This window comes from Gavia stellata, chromosome 12 (genome assembly GCF_030936135.1).
Source record: "Gavia stellata isolate bGavSte3 chromosome 12, bGavSte3.hap2, whole genome shotgun sequence".
Classification (NCBI taxonomy): Eukaryota; Metazoa; Chordata; class Aves; order Gaviiformes; family Gaviidae; genus Gavia; species Gavia stellata.
Window position 1 is genome coordinate 21,277,020 of NC_082605.1, and position 20,194 is coordinate 21,297,213.

General features: G+C 45.2%; 1 protein-coding gene across 2 annotated transcripts in view; it reads right to left on the reverse strand.

The window, feature by feature from the left end:
* The window catches only part of PDZRN3 (PDZ domain containing ring finger 3), a 148,253-nt gene extending 132,396 nt beyond the window's left edge, over positions 1–15,857 (reverse strand). The window contains exons 1-3 of one of the 2 annotated variants that reach the window (XM_059823119.1): positions 15,141–15,857; positions 8,919–9,005; positions 7,660–7,767 (exon numbers count right to left, since the gene is read on the reverse strand). In XM_059823119.1, the coding sequence (XP_059679102.1) occupies positions 7,660–7,767; positions 8,919–9,005; positions 15,141–15,857 (912 nt within the window). The remainder of the gene's footprint in view (positions 1–7,659; positions 7,768–8,918; positions 9,006–15,140) is intronic. The other variant, XM_059823120.1, reaches the window with a different exon arrangement.
* Between the last annotated feature and the right edge of the window lie 4,337 nt (positions 15,858–20,194).

The following is a 20,194-nucleotide window of genomic DNA, read 5'->3' on the forward strand; positions in this document are numbered from 1 at the left end:
TTCGTCCTCCAGCGCAGGACAACCGTCCCACCCCGCCGTCCGAAGGAGGGAGCGACCTCTGTTTGCAAAAGGCAGGCTGGGCACTGACCGAGGGCTGTTTTATCAAGGTGATTAGCATGGATTGGTTTACCAGAAAATGGTAAACACAGCTGAGGGAGAACGGGTGAGATACCTCACCAGCTACGTGATCGGGCAGTACATGAGTCAACTGAGCGAGTCCCTTGCTTAATATGAGACTGGACAAGCCTGGACGTTACCGAAGCAGTTCGCATTTCCTTTCCAAGTCCTGTTCTTTCTGGTACCAAACAAGTTGATAACCACTCCAAAGAGAAAAAACTTTTTGAGGCAGGGCATCTGCTGTATAATCGGCATATGCTGTATAATCAGCATATGGTGGAGTCACTATCGCTGGAGGTGTTCAAGGAACTTGTGGACGTGGCACTGCGGGACATGGTTTAGTGGGCATGGTGGGGTTGGGGTGATGGCTGGACTTGACGGTCTTACAGGTCTTTTCCAACCTTAGTGATTCTGTGATTTCTGTGATCTGTGGCCTTCACTATTTTTTAAAGCGTTATAAAATGCTATCCTACCAGTAGAATTGTTCTCCCACATTTTCCATCCCTATAGTCCTGAAAAGTTTGACACAAGAGAATCTGACCTGGAAAGTATATTCCTCGTAATCATGTCTCCTTTTTCTCAAGAGCAATCTCCCTTTTAACTATGCAACTCCAACACAAACACAAACATTATTTAACTCCTCTGCAGGGACTGTGGATGCTACATCCCAGCCTGCCCCACCTGCAGAGCAGCCTGGGCTTTTACCCTCCACAGCCATTTCCCCGTAGTAGGGACGTCAAAGGGTTTCCATGGGGTACAGCTCTCTGTAGAGAGAAGCACGTGAGAGGAATAGGGATCGTAGGTTACTTCCAGAGGAAAAAGGGGAACGGGGCTGTCAGGAGACAGTGCTGATGAAGCGAGGGAGTGCCAACGCGCAGCAGCATGGCCGCAGATGACACAGGCATTGCGGAAAGCCGAGCAGCGTCGGGAACTGCCGGCAGGTAGGTGCAGGGGCCGCCTCCTGGGGCGCGGAGAAGACCCACAGCTGGAAGAGCCTCTCAACGCAACTGACTCCAACAGCAGGCTCTAGGTTTATCCCCCGTGTCCAATTAACTTATAAGTAGTTTGTGTAAAACTGGAATGGCTTTAGCCACTCTGCACGTATGTGAGGAACAAGGACAAAGTTCCACAGTTAAACTGTTTCCCCCCCAAATTCGGTGGGAGCAGGGCAGAGCTGCACGAGGGGTCCCCGCGTGCCCCCCGGTGTGTCTCAGACACCCCGGCAGCACTTGTCTTCTGGCTCAAGCTAAAGATTTGTGCTGCTCTCAGGGAAGCTCTTTCACAAATATAACTGCAGCAACTTTCCAGAAAACCGGTAACCCTCCTAATGCCAGTAGTGGCAAGTATTTTCTCTGATTTGTGCACAGTTGGCACGCCCCCATCTCAAGAGCATTAAAGTTTTTACAGGACAGATTTTACATGAGCTAAAGACTGATACTGGGTTGTTTTCAAGCACACTGTTAGCAAGGAAAGCAAGAGCAGAGGGGAGCGCAGGGTAGAGGGGTGTGTGCAGGGGTAGAAGGGACACGAACACCATAATCCCATTACTTTTCAGAAATGTTACACATAAGGGATCTATTCCTGAGTTTAGAGAGCTTTTTTGGATAATTTAATTACCTCTTTTTCATTCAGCATGCCCCTGAGAGCAATATTCTAAGCTTCCACAGATTCAAAATGCCCACATTATGCTTAGGGTCAACATGCTGTGGACTTCTGTTAAAAAGAAGAAAGAATAAGATGGTGCAGAAATTTGAGGTGAACTCAGGCACGACCGTTTCAAAAGTTGCAGCATGAAACGGGCTTATAACTTGAGCTCTGCAGTGTACTTACCAGTGAGGAGGCAGAGACCATAGGTCCGTGATACTAGAAACAACATTGCTTGCAACACTTACATTTTCATCCCATCCAACTTAATTTTTCTTCTTTGTTCATGGGAAGGACAATAGTACAGTATTTAGTGTAAAAATCCTGTTGTACCTCTTTGGTTCATTCTCTTTCTGCTGTCTGGCTCATCCCTTTGCTTCCCCACCTCGGCTTAGATCGTAGCGGTGGTATGAAATCAGGCAAATAAGTTTATGAGAGGAAAAAATGCAGTGATAACCAAGGCCGCCGTTTTTTATTTACATTTTCCTCTTAAGGTTACTATTATTCCCCTTTGACCAAGCTGCAGGATCTATGTTTTAGCACAGGCACGAAGCTGCTTTGTAAGGTACCATTAACAGATACAGACAAAGAGCTTGAAAAGTTTTCTAGGAGCACAAACTCTCAAAAAAGCTGACTCTGCTATAGCTGCACTCACTGCCCCGTTGTCTTTGTTCTTCACAAATACTCTAACGTGCTTGCGTGTCCTGGCAGTAACTTCAACAGCCAATTTTAAGTCACTGTCTAAAAATGTTTTCTTCTAGAAAATTAATTCCTAAGTGTATGTAGCTGCATAGTAAATCTTGTTTGCAGAGCTGAACTCTTCCATTCACGACAATGAAAAAATTCTGTTTAACCTACACGCTTGTCAGAATTCAGCCAGTGCTTGCAGTAAGCTTCCCGCAAGCAGCTATAGGCTTAGGATTATCGTGTTAAAGCTGGCATAATTTTAAAAAGTGCTCACCAGCAAATGAGAAATTGAAGGCCGTGTTTAGTTAATAATTTTATTTACTGATTATTTGTGGAAGTCTCCTGTGGGCTGTCTGTGAGTGGTGATAAGTGGAACATGGTGCACGTGGCAGGGACAACTGCGTTCTGACAAGAAAGCCGGACTGGCAATACACTGAACCCTTTCAGCCCAGAGACTCAGTCTTGTGGAAAAACTAGACCCCATCGTGCACCGGCAGACCACGTGAAATGTTTCTTCTTTCTTTCATTCACTCAATTTTAAAGCCATCCTTGCCTCCGCAGCAGACCTTTCTTAACACGTACGCGTCAGTGACAGGGAAAGGTAAGCCACGCGCCTGCCCCAGCATCCTTTCTTGCCGTTCCTGCGTGGCTGATGTACTTTCTCTGGGCTGATTTGACTTTTCAGAGGCTACGTTGTTAATTCAGCTACCAAATTAATTTTGCTGAAAGCCACCTCGTGTGAGCAGAAAGTGGCTCTGCCAAAACAGCACACGTACTACAGGGTGAACAGGGAACCCACAGCAAATTGCAAATTTTGTTTGTACATACACAGTACAAGAAGATTTGCTAAAAAGTTTCATTGTTCTTATGTGGAATCAGTGAAGAAATCCACATAATAGAAAAGCAGGCTATAATTTGTAGCAAATGAGTGTGCTTTGGGGAAAATCAATCAAATGCACTAAGATGTGTTCTCAACTCCTAAACTAATGATCCTTCCTGTGAGCAGCATGAAACACTGGGCAAGTCCCAGGTGGCATAAATCCTCAAGGTTTCAGTGGAGCTGTGACAGTTTATACTACCTCAACAGTACCCTAATTGTCCTTAAAACTTTTTAAGGTGGCAAGCAGTCAGCGTTTCAAAAGCCTCCTTCTTTCTAAGCAGTCCCAAAGCTAAACAAACAAGTTTACTAGTTAGTGAGAAGAGAATGCCATATTTAATTTATAATCTTTCAGAGCTGATGTGCTTAAAAATAAAAACTCTGAAAATCTAATTTTGTCTTAAGAAATGCCAAGCAGCTGCGTAGAGGAGGCATTCACGGCTGGGACTCGAACCAACTTCTGTTAAGAGAGGAAATTAGGACCATTTTGTTACCCTGACAAAAATGAAGTCTATGAGAACAGTAATCCCTCTGCATAAAAATCAATAGTTTCAGCATGTTTTTAACATGGCAATTTGCTATGGAACATCTTAACAATAATTCAGTAAATTACTAGTACTGCATTGAATCAGCTGCTTGCTTTGAATGTGTAAGTACAGAACTGCAGGAAAAACATGTAGTCAGACCAGAGAAAATCTCATAGTATCATTACTTCCTCACTTCTAAAGCAGTTGTGAAAGATCTGAAAACAGATATAGGTAAGAAGCATTGGTTTACACAGGGCAGTTACAAATAGACCAAGATCCAGGTCTTTAACCCTAATCTGACAAGAACTTCTGGAAGTTATTTCCCTGTATACCTCAGGTTACCCATTTGCAAAATAAGGATAGCATTATCAAGCAGTGAGGGGAAATTATTAAGTAGTTAATAGCCATAATATGATCTTCATAGTCCTATGTAAGCACTAAATATCGTTATTGTTTAACAGATTCTGTAAAACAAAAATACAAGGGAAAAAGGCTATTTCTCTATTTCTGTTACACGCTGCTTTGAAGACTGAGTAGCACAGACCATGCAACATTCATCTTGATGTATGTCATTTAGCAGTAGAAACATGTACTTCACAGCTGCATTACTTAGGTCAATGATATACAAAGGGCTGAAAAATTGCTTTTACAGAAAATTCAAGACAATTCTTAAACCTAATGAACTTCTTCGCATTTAACCTTCTAAAAGATGTAGCACTGGAAATCCAAATCCAAATCCAAATTACGTAAGGAAAATATGTTTAAAAATTATTGCTGACTTAATTCAAAGTTTGTCTCCATAACATTTTGTCAGGGGATAGAATTTGCAAGGAAATATCAATATAACAACGCATTTGCTATCAGCTATGAACAGTACTATATGTGCGTCTGTATTTCACACTGCCTAATCCCTGCTCAGTAATTAGAAATGTTGTGACAGTTCTGAAAATGAGAAATGACACTCTTTTATGTGCTCCAGAATGCATCCACCAGAAGATCCACAGCAAAGGAACATTTTCCAAAAGGAAATCAAATAATTTATGTTTTACTTCATTGTAAAGTCTCTGTGATAGATGCTGGAATTAATTTTGGAGATGTTACACTCAGCAGGTTATATTGGAATAAGAGTTCTTTGTGAAAGTGTCTATTTAAAATCATGCTGGTGATACACAAAACCTTAATATTGAATGAACAAGTCAAAGAAGTTCTAGATAGCTAAATTCAGTTCTAGAAAGTTAAGTTACCATCTTTCTTTACCATCTTTCATGCTTTTGAAAGCAAATGTGACCCGCTAGGATGCTCTAGTCTCTATGCCGGATTCCATCTGAGCCCTCCAGCTGCATTCTGCCAGTTACAGCTAAATCTGTAAATAATTTTTCAGCCAAACGGCCAAATCGAAACTTTGGCAATGTGAAGGTTATAAACAAATTTGCCTCTAGAAGGACACTATCACTGGACATCACCTAATCTTCATCTAGATCATTTACAGGATATTTCAATTATCTAAGATAATTGGATATTAGTATGATAAAGCTCACTGAGATGCCTTGATGCAGGAGGTATCCCCTTTTTTCCTTAACCCAGACTAGGGTTAGGTATAGTGCACTGAATACAAATTGCACAGAATACAGAATGAAACAGTTGCTTTCATGAGCTGATGTCCATACTACATGTATTTTGAGGGCTCTGTATTAGAGCACTTGAATCTAGTTCTGTGAACTGGATGCCTGTAGTGGCTGGGGTGCATTAAATGAATTAATTTTATCTAAAAAACCCCATCCAGTTAGCACTCCTGGAGACTATTCCACAACACGAATCAAACCGCATTAGCTGGGCACCATTCAGACACTTGCTTCAACAGGACACTCCTAATCCAAACTCAGATGCTGATGTGGAGGCACCCAAAGTCAACTATTGGGAAACAACGTGCTAAATTTTCATCAGCATTTTGTATATATTTAGAGGTGAGAAGAGTGAATATGAAAATGAGTTTGTGGTCAGCACAACAAGAGTTGTCAACACATGTCAACCCATGGGTTCCTGCTACCCTTGCTGTGTTACAAATACAAAAAATCGTTCCAGTGTCTTTATTCTGGGGTTTTCTCGTATGTGAAAATGCAACTTGAACTGTGAAAAGACCCTGCACAAACACTGCTCACATAGGCATGACTCCACTCAGGGAGGAGACACAGCCAAGAAGTACAGCAGGAAAGCTCACCCAGCCTGCCTTCCCCTGTGTTCTTCTCAGGTTCTTGGTGTGCGGCCAGAATAACGGTATTTAGTTGCTTAGCCTGCCCTGCGCTAACGTTGCCAAATGCTAAGCTTGTGGAGAAATGCAGCAGTAAGGAGGGAGCCAAAAAAAGTGGGGGGGAGAAAAAAAGCAATAAGGAGGGAGGTCCCTTGCAACAGAGAGCAGATGCTGCAGAGCCCGTGGAGGTTAGCTGCCCTTGTCCCCGGGTCGTGAGCGAGGGTGACTTCTACAGACCAATGCCACATGACTGCAATCACAGACTGAGTTACAGCACTTACGCTCAAGGAGGCTGAACCGGCCTTGCACAGAGACACGAGGATATTTCCTAACCTTGGGGTATTTGATTTTCCAAAGTTTTGGTTTTCATACAGTTGTTTGGTTTATGTGACTATGTACTACTTCATGTATGCTTATGGGAAAATTTTCAGTTCAAACAAAATTGCATAGTTCTCACAAAGTTGTCCAGACCTTTTTGCAATTATGTTACATCATATATATAGTTTAAGCAACTCTGGATCATTTCACAGCTCAGCTTCTTATCTTTTTATAGTTCTGCTACCGTGGCTCCGTTCTTTCCCATATGAAAAAACTTAATTAATATTTTATATCCTTACTAAATTGTGAATACAATTTACCATTACAGTACAGAAAACAGCAAATACACATTGTCCCCTGCCAACAGAAAATCCTTAACAGCTGTTTATTGCTCATTTGCAAAACATAAGAGCAATGGAATTCCATTACTTAGAGAAACTGGCTGTTCCATGATATCCTTGGCAACAAACACCGCACTTATCTTTTTGAACAATAGACTCTCAAAGTTTCTCCAGCCTACAAAAATAAGACAGTGAAGAATACTTTTTCTTAACTGTAAAATGCTAAACAATGGGAACTGAGTCACAATCGGCTGCGTTTTGTTTCATGAAAACTAACCTTTTGCTCTCTCTCTTGCCCCCAAAAAGAAATTTCCTCACTGCAAATTGCGAGAAACGTTTCAACCAACCATCTCTTTCTCAGGAAGGACTTTTTATTGAGGTCAAGGCTTTGGCAAAATGAGAAGAAATTCAGACTGCAATCTGAGTAATAGAAGAACTTACAAACAACAATAAGAGAGTTACTTAGGTTTATGATAAACCATATGGAAATTGCAGAGCAGAATTTTTTCTAACCGTTCAAAACTTGGTCTTAAATACCAAGAAAAATAAAATCATGGTTTACACCACAGATATTTCGCATATGGTTTTAACTAAATAACTTACAAGTTTCCAATAGCTTTAAAAAGAAATATCTACAGCATACCGGATAGATGCTAGCTCCTCAGAAAGTCAGGACATGCACATACCATCCATAATCTGGTTTCTATATTTAGGTAAGAACTATACCTAAAGCCATGAAGGTCAGCACTGAATCAAGTCAAGCATATTTTAACAGACATGTCTTCTAGACAGTGTTTACCACGGTACATTTCTCCTAAACCCCCACTAAACATCATGCCATTTGAAGACCTGAGATGGAACTCGCACTATTAAAAGAGACTAGATAGCGTATTCACATACCTCAATAATCCTGTCATGAATTTGTAGCCCTCCTTCCTTAGCAGCAGGCCCCGTGTCAACTATTTTTGATACAAAAATTCCTTCGCTAGATGAACCATCTTGATTGTCCTTTAAGGATGAAAAGAAAAATACATTATTGTACCTTGAACTAACTCTTAATTTTCCTTCAGCTAAAACTTGTCCATGTCACAACAGTGCATGTAATTTGAAAGAAACAGTCTTATTGATGTCTTAATATGGAATTACTTTGTGCTAAAGAGAACACCCGATACTCCCATTTTGAAAGATTAAACAACCAGGATTGGACTTCCATTACGTAGTTGCATGATAATCATTTTCCTCTGACTTAGGCCAGCTCATTAGTAACTGTCATTACAATTATTCTTAATATAAAATCCAGTGAGACAGCAGCCTGCTTGCACATCAAACGTAAGACAACAGTGCATTTTTATTTTTAGTTGCACAGCTCTTCCTCTGGAGGCTTAAAAATAAAACCATGAAAAACAACTTATACCTAACAAGGTATTTTCATATTCCTGTGTGCTGTGTCACCAGCTTCTACCAGCGCAGAGCAATGTCTCAGAAAATTGAAAAACTCTTAACTATAAAGAAAGAATAACTTTCAAGTGAATTTACTAGGAATAAATCGTGATTAATGTCAGATTTCCGAGCGGCCAAGAAGTAGTTCTGAATACTTTCTAAATTACTAGGACAAGGTATAATCCACTCCTTGATCTAATTAAAGTCATATGCAGCAGCTCCAGCCAACAAGCATCCAGAAAAAACACATTAGTGAGTGTATGGTGCAGGAAACATCTGCTGAAATCATAGAATTCAAAAGTAGGTTGTTTAAGTTACATCCCTTCACCTGCACAGAGGGCTGCTTAATCTCTGGTGGAAAGGAGAGTAAATAACGTTTACTTAATGAACTGTAAAGGGCCTAAAGCTGTGGGCCCTGAACTTGTGCAACATCTTCAAAGCAGTATGGTCTGAGAAAGAGATACCACGGGTTTCGCCATTTTGGGAGTGAGGCTGCACCAATATTAGTGTTGCTAGCTGTGACGATGTGCAAGAACAAACACGTTGTGAGAGAAAAGACAGTGCAGTTAATAGACATCCGATACAAATCTGCATGTAAGATTTGCTCTGAAAGAATCCCAAGAGAACCAAATGCTTGTCAGCAGCATTTTTCCTCTAAGTGTTGACCTACATGCTCTTCCCAACTGGAAAGGGCAAACATATTTTAACAATTAACATACCACGCATGGTCGGCCACCAATAATATTAAATCCAAGAGAGCCAGAGTCACGATGAAGGACAAGAGTCAGTGCTTTAGTTTCTTCACCCTACAAAGAACAGATAAACATATTCAAAACATTTGTGTGCACTGGCAACTAGGATAGATAATACTTCTATCCAGGTTTGTTGGGTTGATTTCTTACTTTTTTTCTCCCATGTAGTTTAGAGAAAAACGTTTAGAACAACTTTGCAGGAGCAAAGTCAGCCACTCCCAGCCTCCGCACTCCGGCCACCCCACCGCTCTCCAGCAGCGCTTCTCTGCGAAACCCACCCGGTAAGATTTATGCTTATTTTTTATTGAGATCTACAGCGAGACACTTAACAGCAACAGAAGATATTTATATGTAATACTGGTTCCTGCAACTACTTGACCTAGTCCTATGTGATGTGTTATGTAAAATACTCCATCTTTCCAGTAGTCAAATTCTTGACTTTTCCAATGCTTGAGGGTGACTGAATCTTACTTAGGACTGCGTTTTTATGTCGCTCCTCTCTAGTGCTAGCTACATGACATTGTTTTAAACAGTATCAGACATGAAGTTTGATATACAACAGAAATTCTCTGGTGAGTTTTAGAAAACAGTATTAAACAAAACTGCTACAAATTTTGCCAAAGGCCTAGGATGCCAACTGCTATTCACAGCGCCTGCCATGAATAATTTTTTTCTTTGGAATTTTAACACTAGCAAAACAGAAATCTTCCATCGTTGAAAATCATTACGTTAGTTCCCTAAAATATGAAATTCTGCAGTGAACAGTTCTTTGATCAGACAAAAAATGTACAGCAAAGGTAGATTGGATGGACCTGTAGTATTTGGGGGACTGTGTAAACATGGTCCGTTATCCTGTCCTCTTACCCCAGCTTGTTCCTAACTGCAGATATGAACTCATACAAAGCGTCCCTTGTGACACAGTGATGCTACTTCGGTCTGTTGACTTTCATTAAGACAAAAGTAAGCGCATGTACTGTTAAAGACAACTAAATCCTCACAATCTAGGAACTTCAGTCTCAAACAAGTGGCTGTTATTTACAGCACAACACTATAAAACTATACAACAGATAACAGCAGAACGCTACAAAAAGCCATTTGAATAACAATTTTTTTTTTTTTAATCAGAATAGGATGGGTATGTTGTGCATCTACAGATATACATATGAACCTTGCTACCTCCAAAATCTTTTTCTTTATCCAAAGGGTGAAAAAGTTATGAACACAAAAAAGTTTGCGGAAGTTATCTTACAAGTCTGGTTTTCATAACCAATTAATGACAAAAATTACAACAATTACATTGTAATTTGATGCAGATGTTTTTAGTTTGTGCATTTTTCTTCTAACATGTCAATTTGAAGTTGTCAATCAAATATTAATGTCTATAAAACTCATAAAAAATGTCAAAGTAATCCTGGATTACTGAATTACTCCTACAGATTTGGGGATGATAACAAAGCCCAGTTCCCTGCCAGCGTAAGCTGGCAGAGCTCCACTGACCGCACGCTCGGAGCTCCACCGCAGGGGAGCTGCACCAACGTACTCCACCTGAAAAGCTGGGTTACAATTTCCTTGTCAGTTTGTGATCGTTCTCTTTCCTGCAGGTCGAATAATACACAGACTTGGACCTGATACAGAGAAATGTGAATAAGCTCTGACTGATTTTATTTGAATTTGCCTACACCCGGCATCAGTGAGAATCAGGTACCCCGAAGAGGACTGAAGAATGAAGTAAAGGCTATTTCCCTGCAAGTCTTCAGACCCAGACCTCAGACAGGATTTCAGGGAACAAATTTCCAGTCCTGTGAGGCCACTTTCAGGGACTGATGATTCAGGATTTGAAAGACAAGGACATGCTAGCCCCACTGTTTACTTCCCCTATTATGCCTTTTTAAGAAGGCAAATCTATTAGAACAATCAAGAAACAATGGCGACATTGCTCTCAAGGCACTTTCAGTAATTAAAGTTGAACGTTTTCACTAAAGCCTCCTTACGTGGCTATGATTTGATGCTTTTATACCTAGCAGAACAAGTATTAAAGCAGGTAGGTTTGAATGAGTCAAAAGTTGTGGGGGGAAAAAAAATAGCTAATGCAGTTTTTTGTAGGTATTCCTGAAAAAATGTCCGGGTGGGGTTTAAAGAAACTTTCCAGCCAGTTCTGATGGATTTGTACACTGTCTCCATCCTCTCCGAGGCGGCACAGTTGTGTTACAGAGCACAACCCACATGCCACTGCAGAGGATGAGTCCCACCGTCTGTGCAAACTGCCCCGGCACAGGCAGGCAGCAGCACGTTGCTTCAACACTTGGTTCCTGTTGCAGAGTCACATCTCAAGTCTTAACAATTTCTTTAACAACCTTCTTCGCTTCATAAGGAATCCATGATCCAGATGATTTTTCCAGGGCTCTGCCTTTCTCTTCCCCTCTAATGTGTCTCGCGTTCCAGCAGAACAATCACTAAACGGTGCGGTAACTGCGGAAATGCGGTGGCCAGCATCCAGCCCTGCCCCGTCAGCTGGGTCGGCAGCAGACCCGATGGTTACTGGCATGTGGTATTGCCACAGCTGAACGGAACTCTTAAACATAGTTCTTGAAATTACTGTACTTCCCAGCTCAGTAATGTGGAGCTAATAGACCACCCTTCCCTTTAGATACTGGAAGACTCTCATTTCTCATTTCTTTGGCAGTGCCGTGGCTGAGAGGGTCTGTCTTTGTTACAGGAGGCACTTCAGCTCCTTGTCCACTGGGGAAAGGGCTGCCAGAACCAGCCCGGCGGATTCTGCCTGGGGACAGTCCGGGAAGAAAATATCATCTTGTTTATTGTGAACTGGTTCCTGTATGTCTGATACATTTACTGAAAGTCCGCCCCTGCCTTTCGTCGGCAGGACAGCAGAAGGGCTTCCACCCACCGCGGGCTGCAGCCAACACCATGAACTGCTTCCGATTCTCCCTCACTCATCTCTTCCCAAAGGACTTTGATGGCTGTGTACATAAAGGAACGACTGGATCAGCTTATCAATAGGTGTGAACAGTGGTATGTTTCAGCAAGGATTAAGCATTGTTTGAATAGTCTGAGGTTTTTCTTGATTATTTAGACTTTGATGTTTCAGGATTGACATGTCTGACCAAAGGAAATACTAATTTTGAGTAAGACACCCCGCCTTCCCTACCACTCCCTCCTCAAACTCGTCCACAATAAGCCTCACCTCTTCCCACCAAGCAATAAATACTCGCCCTCTGAATAAACCTTCAAACTTGTCTCCTGGAATAAGCACAGATCAGACATCCAGTAAACACACAGTAAAATTAAAATCCTCCCACAGTGGCAAAGAATACACATGGGAAACACAACTGGAGTCACTCTATCTGTTTAAGGGACTTACTTACACTCATCTGTAAATATCTCATAAGTTTGTATGTATAAGTTACATACGTATGTCTTCTCTCAATATAGTTATGGCAGTGTTATAAAACTCACTTCAGAAATGGGCGATCGAAGCATAGGAAAGCTATGTGATTCATCCAGTGTCCCAAAGGCAGTCTATGCAAAGGCAAACCCAGAGCTGGGGTCTCCAAAGCTGCTGAAAAAGTTTGCCCCTGCCAAAAGACCACAAATTTGGGTCTGTCATGAATGGCGTAATGTCCCTCAACAACGTATTTCCCCTTTAAGCATTTCAACAGAACTGTATGTGGGCATTTCTTCTGTTTTGACTAGAGGATATGTCATCTGATTTATTCTAGATTGGTTCTACATCTGTAGGAACAAGCAACCATCAGGCAGGGAAGCCAGAAGATCCTTTTTCTTCTTCTGCTGAGGAGCCAGAACATCCTACAGTAAGTTTTGCAATCACCACATCTAACCTATGAACCCAGTTCGTTAGTGCTAGGCCTACTCGTGCTTTAACATAGACTGAACCATTACATCTTACAACAAAATACATGGAATACGAATAATGATCATAATTAAATAATGACAGCAAAGGCGCTGCATGCTTTGAACACGCAATCGCTTCTGAAATGGAAATCAGCTATTCCACATTATCATACAAGCGATCCGTGTGTTGAGGGACCGAATCCTTAGGCAAGGACGTACGCCCTGCGACTCTACAATCTGCGTCACGCACCGCACAGTCTATGCTAGCGTCTCTGAGAAAATCACCCCAGAGTAAGAACTTGGAAGTACGCCACAGCCCCAGATCGGTAAAGCATCCCCTGCACTAGGTGATTACCAAGGGTCTTTTAAAAAACTCTCTAGTGCACAAAGATGCAAGTTTCCTGATTGTACTTCCTTGGGAGCTGGGCAGACTAAAGCTGTTAGTATTGGAAAGGTGCCCAAAATGCTGTGAAAGACGTGTAATTGACTGACCGCTAGACCACAAGTCTGTGGTGACATGACACCTTCCAGCTTTCTTCAGATTAGGCGCTGCTTCAGAAAACAGTATAACAGCCTTTTGTAATACAGCTGAAAACGAGCACAGTCGTCTCGGCCAGCTGCATCCATAAATTTGATAAAAAGTATTGCTGGAAACTGTGTACCGTGGACATTCACAACTATTTGAAGCAGCACCTTTCATGCTAACAGCAGCTCGCTACACTTTAGGGAGCTAAATAACGCAAAAACAACATTATCAACAGTAGCCACAAAGAAACGAAGGAGGGGCAGTTTGGATCGGATCAGGGACGAGGAGGTAGAGACTGAGTGAGGCGATTTCCGATGGCAGGACTGTACGGAGGGCTTTCCTATCACCAGCAACGCGAGAGGGAGCGGTGGCAGCTGTGCGCTAAGCTGGGGGAACAGAAAGCTCTGCAGCATGCCATGGCAAAGTACAGGGGGCTGCAGGAAAAGGAGGAGACAGAAGAGAACTGTCCTGAATCTTGACACAAATGTGAAGCCCCTGATTTAAGTTTTACTAAGATTTTAACCAGCATCACAACCAGTACTGCCAGAAGTTAAAAGAGTACACTCAGTATTACAATACTCTTTCTGGTTTGAGTTAGCCAGAACATGGTGGGTTGTTTTGCCCTGGATTTCTCAAAAGGAGAAGAGAGACTCTAACACGAAGTTTTGTCTACTTCACACAGCTTTCCGCACCTCAACATTACCAAAGGTGTGAATACAGTTGTTTGACAGTTTTGAACAGTCTAATACTGCTGTGTCTGTGGTAGCACATTGCAGGTCACCGGGAGGGCTCTGAACGTCTTCATTTAAAAGATAATTGGCTTCTAGGGCTTCTCTCGCTGGGGAGCCTCATTCCAATTAAAACTTCGGGATCGTTGTAGCTCTGGCTTTTGATTCTGGTCATTTTATAAATGGTCTAATTCTGAGGGGCTGAAGTCAAGTTAATTTTTCTCCTCCTAAACTGAGCTTTTAAAGAACCCTGTGTAAGTCTGGAAAAAAAATGCAAGTAGACAGCAGATGTCTTGTATTTGGACGTGGATGTTAGAAGGATGATGGCTTCAGACCATGAAATAGCTGGCAGGGTGTCCGAACTGAGTACTAGTCAATTCTAAAAACCGCATTTAGTAGGAAGCCGTATTCTGGGATGCAAGGCGAGCTAAGGGTCGGGAAAGCATTGGGTCACAACAGCCTCTTCCAATTCACTCCGCTTTCCGTTACTCCTGGGAGTCGATTTCTGGTGGTTTAATACCATTTTCAGCCCTGGAAATTCCCATTTTGCTGCTTAGAGGTTTCTTTGGGGAGAAAACCAGGAAAAAACCAGTAATACCGTGACCTTGGTATTTTGATGCGTGCGTCGCCATACGGGGTCGACGCCAACGATGGCGACAGGAGAAAATACGTGTATGTATATGGCAACCGGTACCTCGGGGCTGTCAGAACCCGAAGCTCAGGTATTTCAGAGGATTTGGGGGCCGGACGGGCTCCTCAGGCTGACAGAGCGCGGCCCCCCCGGGCGGTCCCCGGCACACCGCGGCGTAGACGGCCGGGGGGAGCCCCCAGGCAGGGCTGAGGGGCCCGTCGGGCCCCTCCCTTCCGCGGAAACCCGCCGAGACAGCGGCGGGAAGGTCCCGCTCGCCTCGGCCGCCGCTCCGAGCCCTTCCCGCGGCCCGACGCCGCTGCTGAGGGGCGCCGGGGGAGCGCGGGAGCGGGACCACCCCGGGTCTCTCTCCCCGCGAGTGGGCAAACTCCCCCCGGGCGGGCACGCCGCCGCCGGCCCCCCCCCCCTCCCCTTACCTTGCCGGGGGAGGCGGCGCGGGCGCGGGCCAGGGCGTCGAGGCGGGCGCTGTACTGCGTGAAGCGCTTCTGGTATCGCAGCGCCGTCACCTGCAGCTCCAGCTGCGCCGCCGCCAGCCGCGACAGCAGCGACTGCTCCCGCTTGCCGGCGCGCAGCGCCTCCTTCTTCAGCGCCTTCTCCAGCGCCGCCGCCCGCGCCTGCAGCGCGGCGCCGTGGGCGCGCAGGGCGCGCAGGCAGCCGTGTCCGCCGGCGCGGCGCTCGCCGTGGGTGAGCATCAAGCCGCAGCCCTGCTCGCAGAGGCCGGCGGGCCGCGCCTCGCAGCGCTCCCGCATGTGCGCCTCCACGTCGCGGAGGTTGAGCACCTGACGGCAGCCGCGGTTGCGGCACTTGGCGGGGGAGAAGTCGCAGGTCTCGGCGTGCTCGCCCAGGTGCTGCAGCGGCACCACCGCCTCGCAGCCCCGCGCGTGGTTGTCGCACTTGATGTCCAGCTTGAGGATGAGGCTCTTCAGGGGCAGGACGTGGTTGAGCTCCTTGGTGGAGATGCGCTGGCAGTTGACGGGGCAGCTGCCCTGCTGCACCACCCAGGGCAGCACGCAGCCGGCGCAGAAGACGTGGCCGCAGGGGGTGGTCAGCGGGTCCTCCAAAACTTTGTTGCAGAGATTGCATTTGAAGTCGGGATCCACGTCCCCGTTGAAGCGATCCAGCTCGAACCCCATCCTCCTTCCGCCTTGCCAAAAACAAGCGAAAAAGAAGAGAAAAAGGAAAAAAAAAAAAAGCCCAGCCGCGGTAACCTCAGTGCGGAGTCGGGACGGGGGAAGGCAAAAAACCCAGTGATAAATCAGTGCCGACCGGCTACCCCCGCCGCCCGAGGGGGAGCTCGGGCACCAAGCCCAGCCCGCGGCGGCGCCGGGCAGCCCCGGCGGCCGCTCTGCCCCCGCCGCTCACGGGGACCTCCCGGCCCCGCCGGCCCCGGCCCTCCTCGCGCGCCGCCGCCGCGGGCCGCTCTCCCCGCCGCCGCCTGCGCAGAGCGCCGCCGCGCGCTGCCCGCCCCGCCCCGGCCCGGCCCCGCCCCGCCCACCCGGGACGCCCCGGGGGTCCCCCCGCGGCGCAGCCAGGGACAAGGGTGCCTTTGTTTCGGGGAGAGGAGGCTTCGGCCTGTCCCCCCCCACCCCGCCCGTGCGGTGGCAGGTAACCGGCGGGAGCGCGGGGATGGGGCGAGGGGCGCCGGGCGGCGGGAGGGGCGGGGAGCCGGGGCGGCGGGCGAGGTGTGCCTGAGGGGATGGCTGCGCGGGGGAGAGCCCCCCGGGCAGGGGAGGCTCGGGCGAGCAGGAGGGGTGCGCGGGAGAGGGGACGGTCGTGAGGAGGCAGCGGGAGAGGAGGGGAGCGGCGGGTGAGGGGCCGGGGAGGGCGGGAGGTGGGTGCGGGCAGAGGGGAGAGGAGGCGGGCGGGGAGGCGGCGGGAGGCGAAGAGGCTCTGGTGAGAGGGGCCGAGGGAGGAGGAGTGTCAGCGGGCGTCACGTTCGGCGTGCGGCGGGTGAGGCGCGAGGCGGCTGGGCCCGGGGAGGGAGCTGGGGCACGCTGGCTGCGGGCGCGCGGGAGTCGGGGACTGTGGAAGGGGCGGGCACGGAGCTGCCCTCCAGCGTCGGGTCCTCGGCCAGCTGGGTGGGAGTGGGGCTGAGCGTCCCGGGAGCGTCCCGCTTCGGTGGGACATGCTTTCTCTACCGATGAGAAGTGGTGCGCAGAACAGCCCGCCAGTGCTGCTCGTATCCTTACGGAAAAGGGATACGTTTCCTCCGCGTTTGCATAGCCTCTTCGTGTCCCATTAATGCCACCTGGATGTGAGTGAGGGAGATCGGAAAAGGTCACCACTCTCGCTATCTGTTTCTGCCTGGAAAGGATTTGAAAGCACTCCAGAACATGCTACAAAGAGCTAGCCAGACCACACCTGAAGTGCCAGACGTAGCATTAGGCAGAACAGTTTCTCTTACAAGGCGGATACTCAAGTACTGAAAAAAGCAATAAAAGAGAACAGCTTGGTTCATTGCGGATGGTGGAGCAGAATTCTCACGCGCACTAATGCCACACGCCAGCTCAATTGTTCTTTTAATGTCTTTCACTTTATCTCAAAGTAGAAGCCCAACTAGAAACTTGAGTTTCAACTGACCTGTAGTATATGCCTATTACATAATGGCACAATGATTTTCTGAACGTCTGGGGTGATTATTTGTCTGTTAGTGACCTTTAGAAGGTGACAGACTGGTGGTTACACAGCTATGTTCCCAATTCAGTCTCAGGCAAGTAGTTTTTAGTATTAAGCGTTTTCACTTTTTGAATACGAGTTCCATCTGTAGTGCTCGTTTCATTCTAATTATTCACGTTCCATAAAGCTTAAGGTTGCTTTTGGCTGTGTACATCGCCCTGCTGAAGAAAAGTATGCATTACATATTACGGTTATATACCTAGCTAAGGAATTTTTTGCACATTTTTTTCCTTTAAAAAATAATAAATAAATGATGTAATATAGGACTGTCCATGCAGGTTTTCTGTTAACTCCATCTGAAGGTCATGCGCAGTCCAGGGCGGTGGTGATAAAGTTTAATTAATATACATATATTACTGACTTTCTGATTATTCTATTTGATCTATAGTAGTGATTCCCATACTTTCTTCCTGTGCTTCACTGCCTTTTTCCTCTTCCTCCTCTTTCTCTTCTCGGCCTCCTCAGGATTCCTCTGCTCACCAGTCTCTCTTGCCATCCCCCTTGCTGCAATGCCGCATCTCTTTTCCTCCCTCCAACCACCTGGACCGCCAGCCACGCACTCTGCCGATTCTCCACGCCTCGTCTGTAATGTCGGTACGCTTCACAGGAGGACGCCGTTGTTTTGCAGTTTGTCACAAAAGCTCGGATAGCTGTTACTGGTCACGGCATCTATTCTTTGCCATGGGCATCTTATCTGAAATAAAACTTCAGATTACGTGGTCTGGGGATGCGCATAGTACAAATGAGTGACTTGAGTGCTGGTGTTCATTTCAGTAGCTGCTGTATCAGGCCTCGTCTGATGGGGAAATCCATCAATGCAACTGTTTCTGAATAGGCTGTTTTAAGATAACTGCTCTAAATTAGGGCCCTGCGTGATCACTGTCTTATCACCTTCTCTACACGAGTGTATAAAGTGCCTCGTGCATTCAGGATGGTTGTAAAGAGAAATAGAAATACATTACTTCCTTCAACGATAGCTGTAGCAGTTTTGGTTTAGTATTTCAAAGATGTCGCTGCAGGATGCTTGAGGCCGTTCCCGTTGAAGCCAGAGGCAGAGCTTTTATTGATTTCAATGAGAATGACATCAGTAGCCTCAGTTCCTGAGGCTATTTGAAACTATACAAATATTTGGATGGAAAATATGGGCAAGAACTTGAATAACATTTTCATCTGGAGTCGTGGCTAGGCAGATGGTGTACTGAATTCTGTGATATACTTTAATGTGACATTTATGTAGGAATAGATACTTTATTTATAATTGAAGGCCACTGCAGTCTTGCATTTAGATGAGAGTTTGGAGTGCTGACAAGGAATTGAAGTTCCCCTCTCCCTGCTGCCATTATCCACGGGAGAAGGCACAAATAGAGCTCTCCCTGCTGGAGACACTTACATTTCAGTTCTCTCTTGAAAAAAATATTTAAAAAGCAATCTCTCAACGTGAGCCTTTAATGTTATTTTCAAAGGCTGAGGTTTGAAACCAAAAAGAGGTTTGCTTTCCAGTGTGTTGCCACCAGGGCTGAAATTACACTGCCGCAGCTACGGAAGGTCATTTTTATTTAGTCAGTTCTCTCATCATCAGGGTAGTGCACTGGGGTGGGACCATTCCTGAACCGTTAGGGCTCTGTCATTTATCTTTGCTCTCCTATCATAAGAAGCGTGAGGGCATGCCAGTTTGTACTTTGGGATGTAGCACGGACACGATGTCAACTCTCACAGGTCTGCAAAACTAAGGTTTTTGCAGCAGGTTTCATTCAGTCTGCTTTTTTTTTTCTGCTGCTGTGAAGTTCCCAGTCTCACAGAAAATCAAATGCAATTTGATTGGAAGGACTTATTCATCTTCATTTCCCTTTTGTTCATAAAGGTTAGCATCATTTTACACTTGATTATGAGATCTTTGCAAGAAACCTGATTTTTTTTACGTCAGTTTGCCTTTAAAAAAGTAGAAGCCACTAGGTAACGCAGAGAAAGAGTCGAATCCCTCTCCGTGGCAATCATCTGTGTCATTTTTCTGCATTCTTCTGCTTAGTGTATTTAGAATATGTGCAGTGTATTTAAAATGTATCTAAAATGTCAAGATCTTCTCAACGTGTTCATTGCCAAGCACTGAAGTGCTGTACAGAGTTATATATTTGAAAGATTCTGTATTCTATGACATTTTATGACCTTTCTTGTACTATGTATGTTTTACATGTTTTTCTTTATCTGTCTGCGTAGCTCCTGTTATTAAAATTCAAGTAAACTTGCCTCAATCCTTTATTTTTACTGCTGGTAGAAATACAACTTTGCATTAATAGAAGATACACAGAAGAGCTGGTGAATGTGGACCAAATAAAATGTCAGTCTTGTAATGGTAGAGCATAGTCCGTATCAACCACAGTAGAGACGGTTCGTACTGATAATGGTTTATATGACATTTATATTAAGTGTTTTGCAAGAAGTTAGGTTCTGCCTTGCCAGTTGAGCTCGGATTTCAGGGGTTTACACGTACAAGTAGAAGGTCGATACAATATTAAAATGGATGCTTAGAAGTAAGTTGTATATTAGCAACAAAACAAGCTGCATCAAAAATCTGAATCAAATTCCTCTCTTTCAGAAGAAACATTTAAGGAAGAAGTACAAGATGGCACATAAGCATCCTTTCTTGACGTTCCATACAGATTTTTGTGTAGTTGATTAAGAGCTACTTCACTGCCTCAGAAATCTAGCTGTTTTCAGACACATGCTTGAAAGACTGGCATCGTTTGAGCCTATTTCATAACTGGCTTTCTTCTCCTCATCTCTTCACATAACTAAA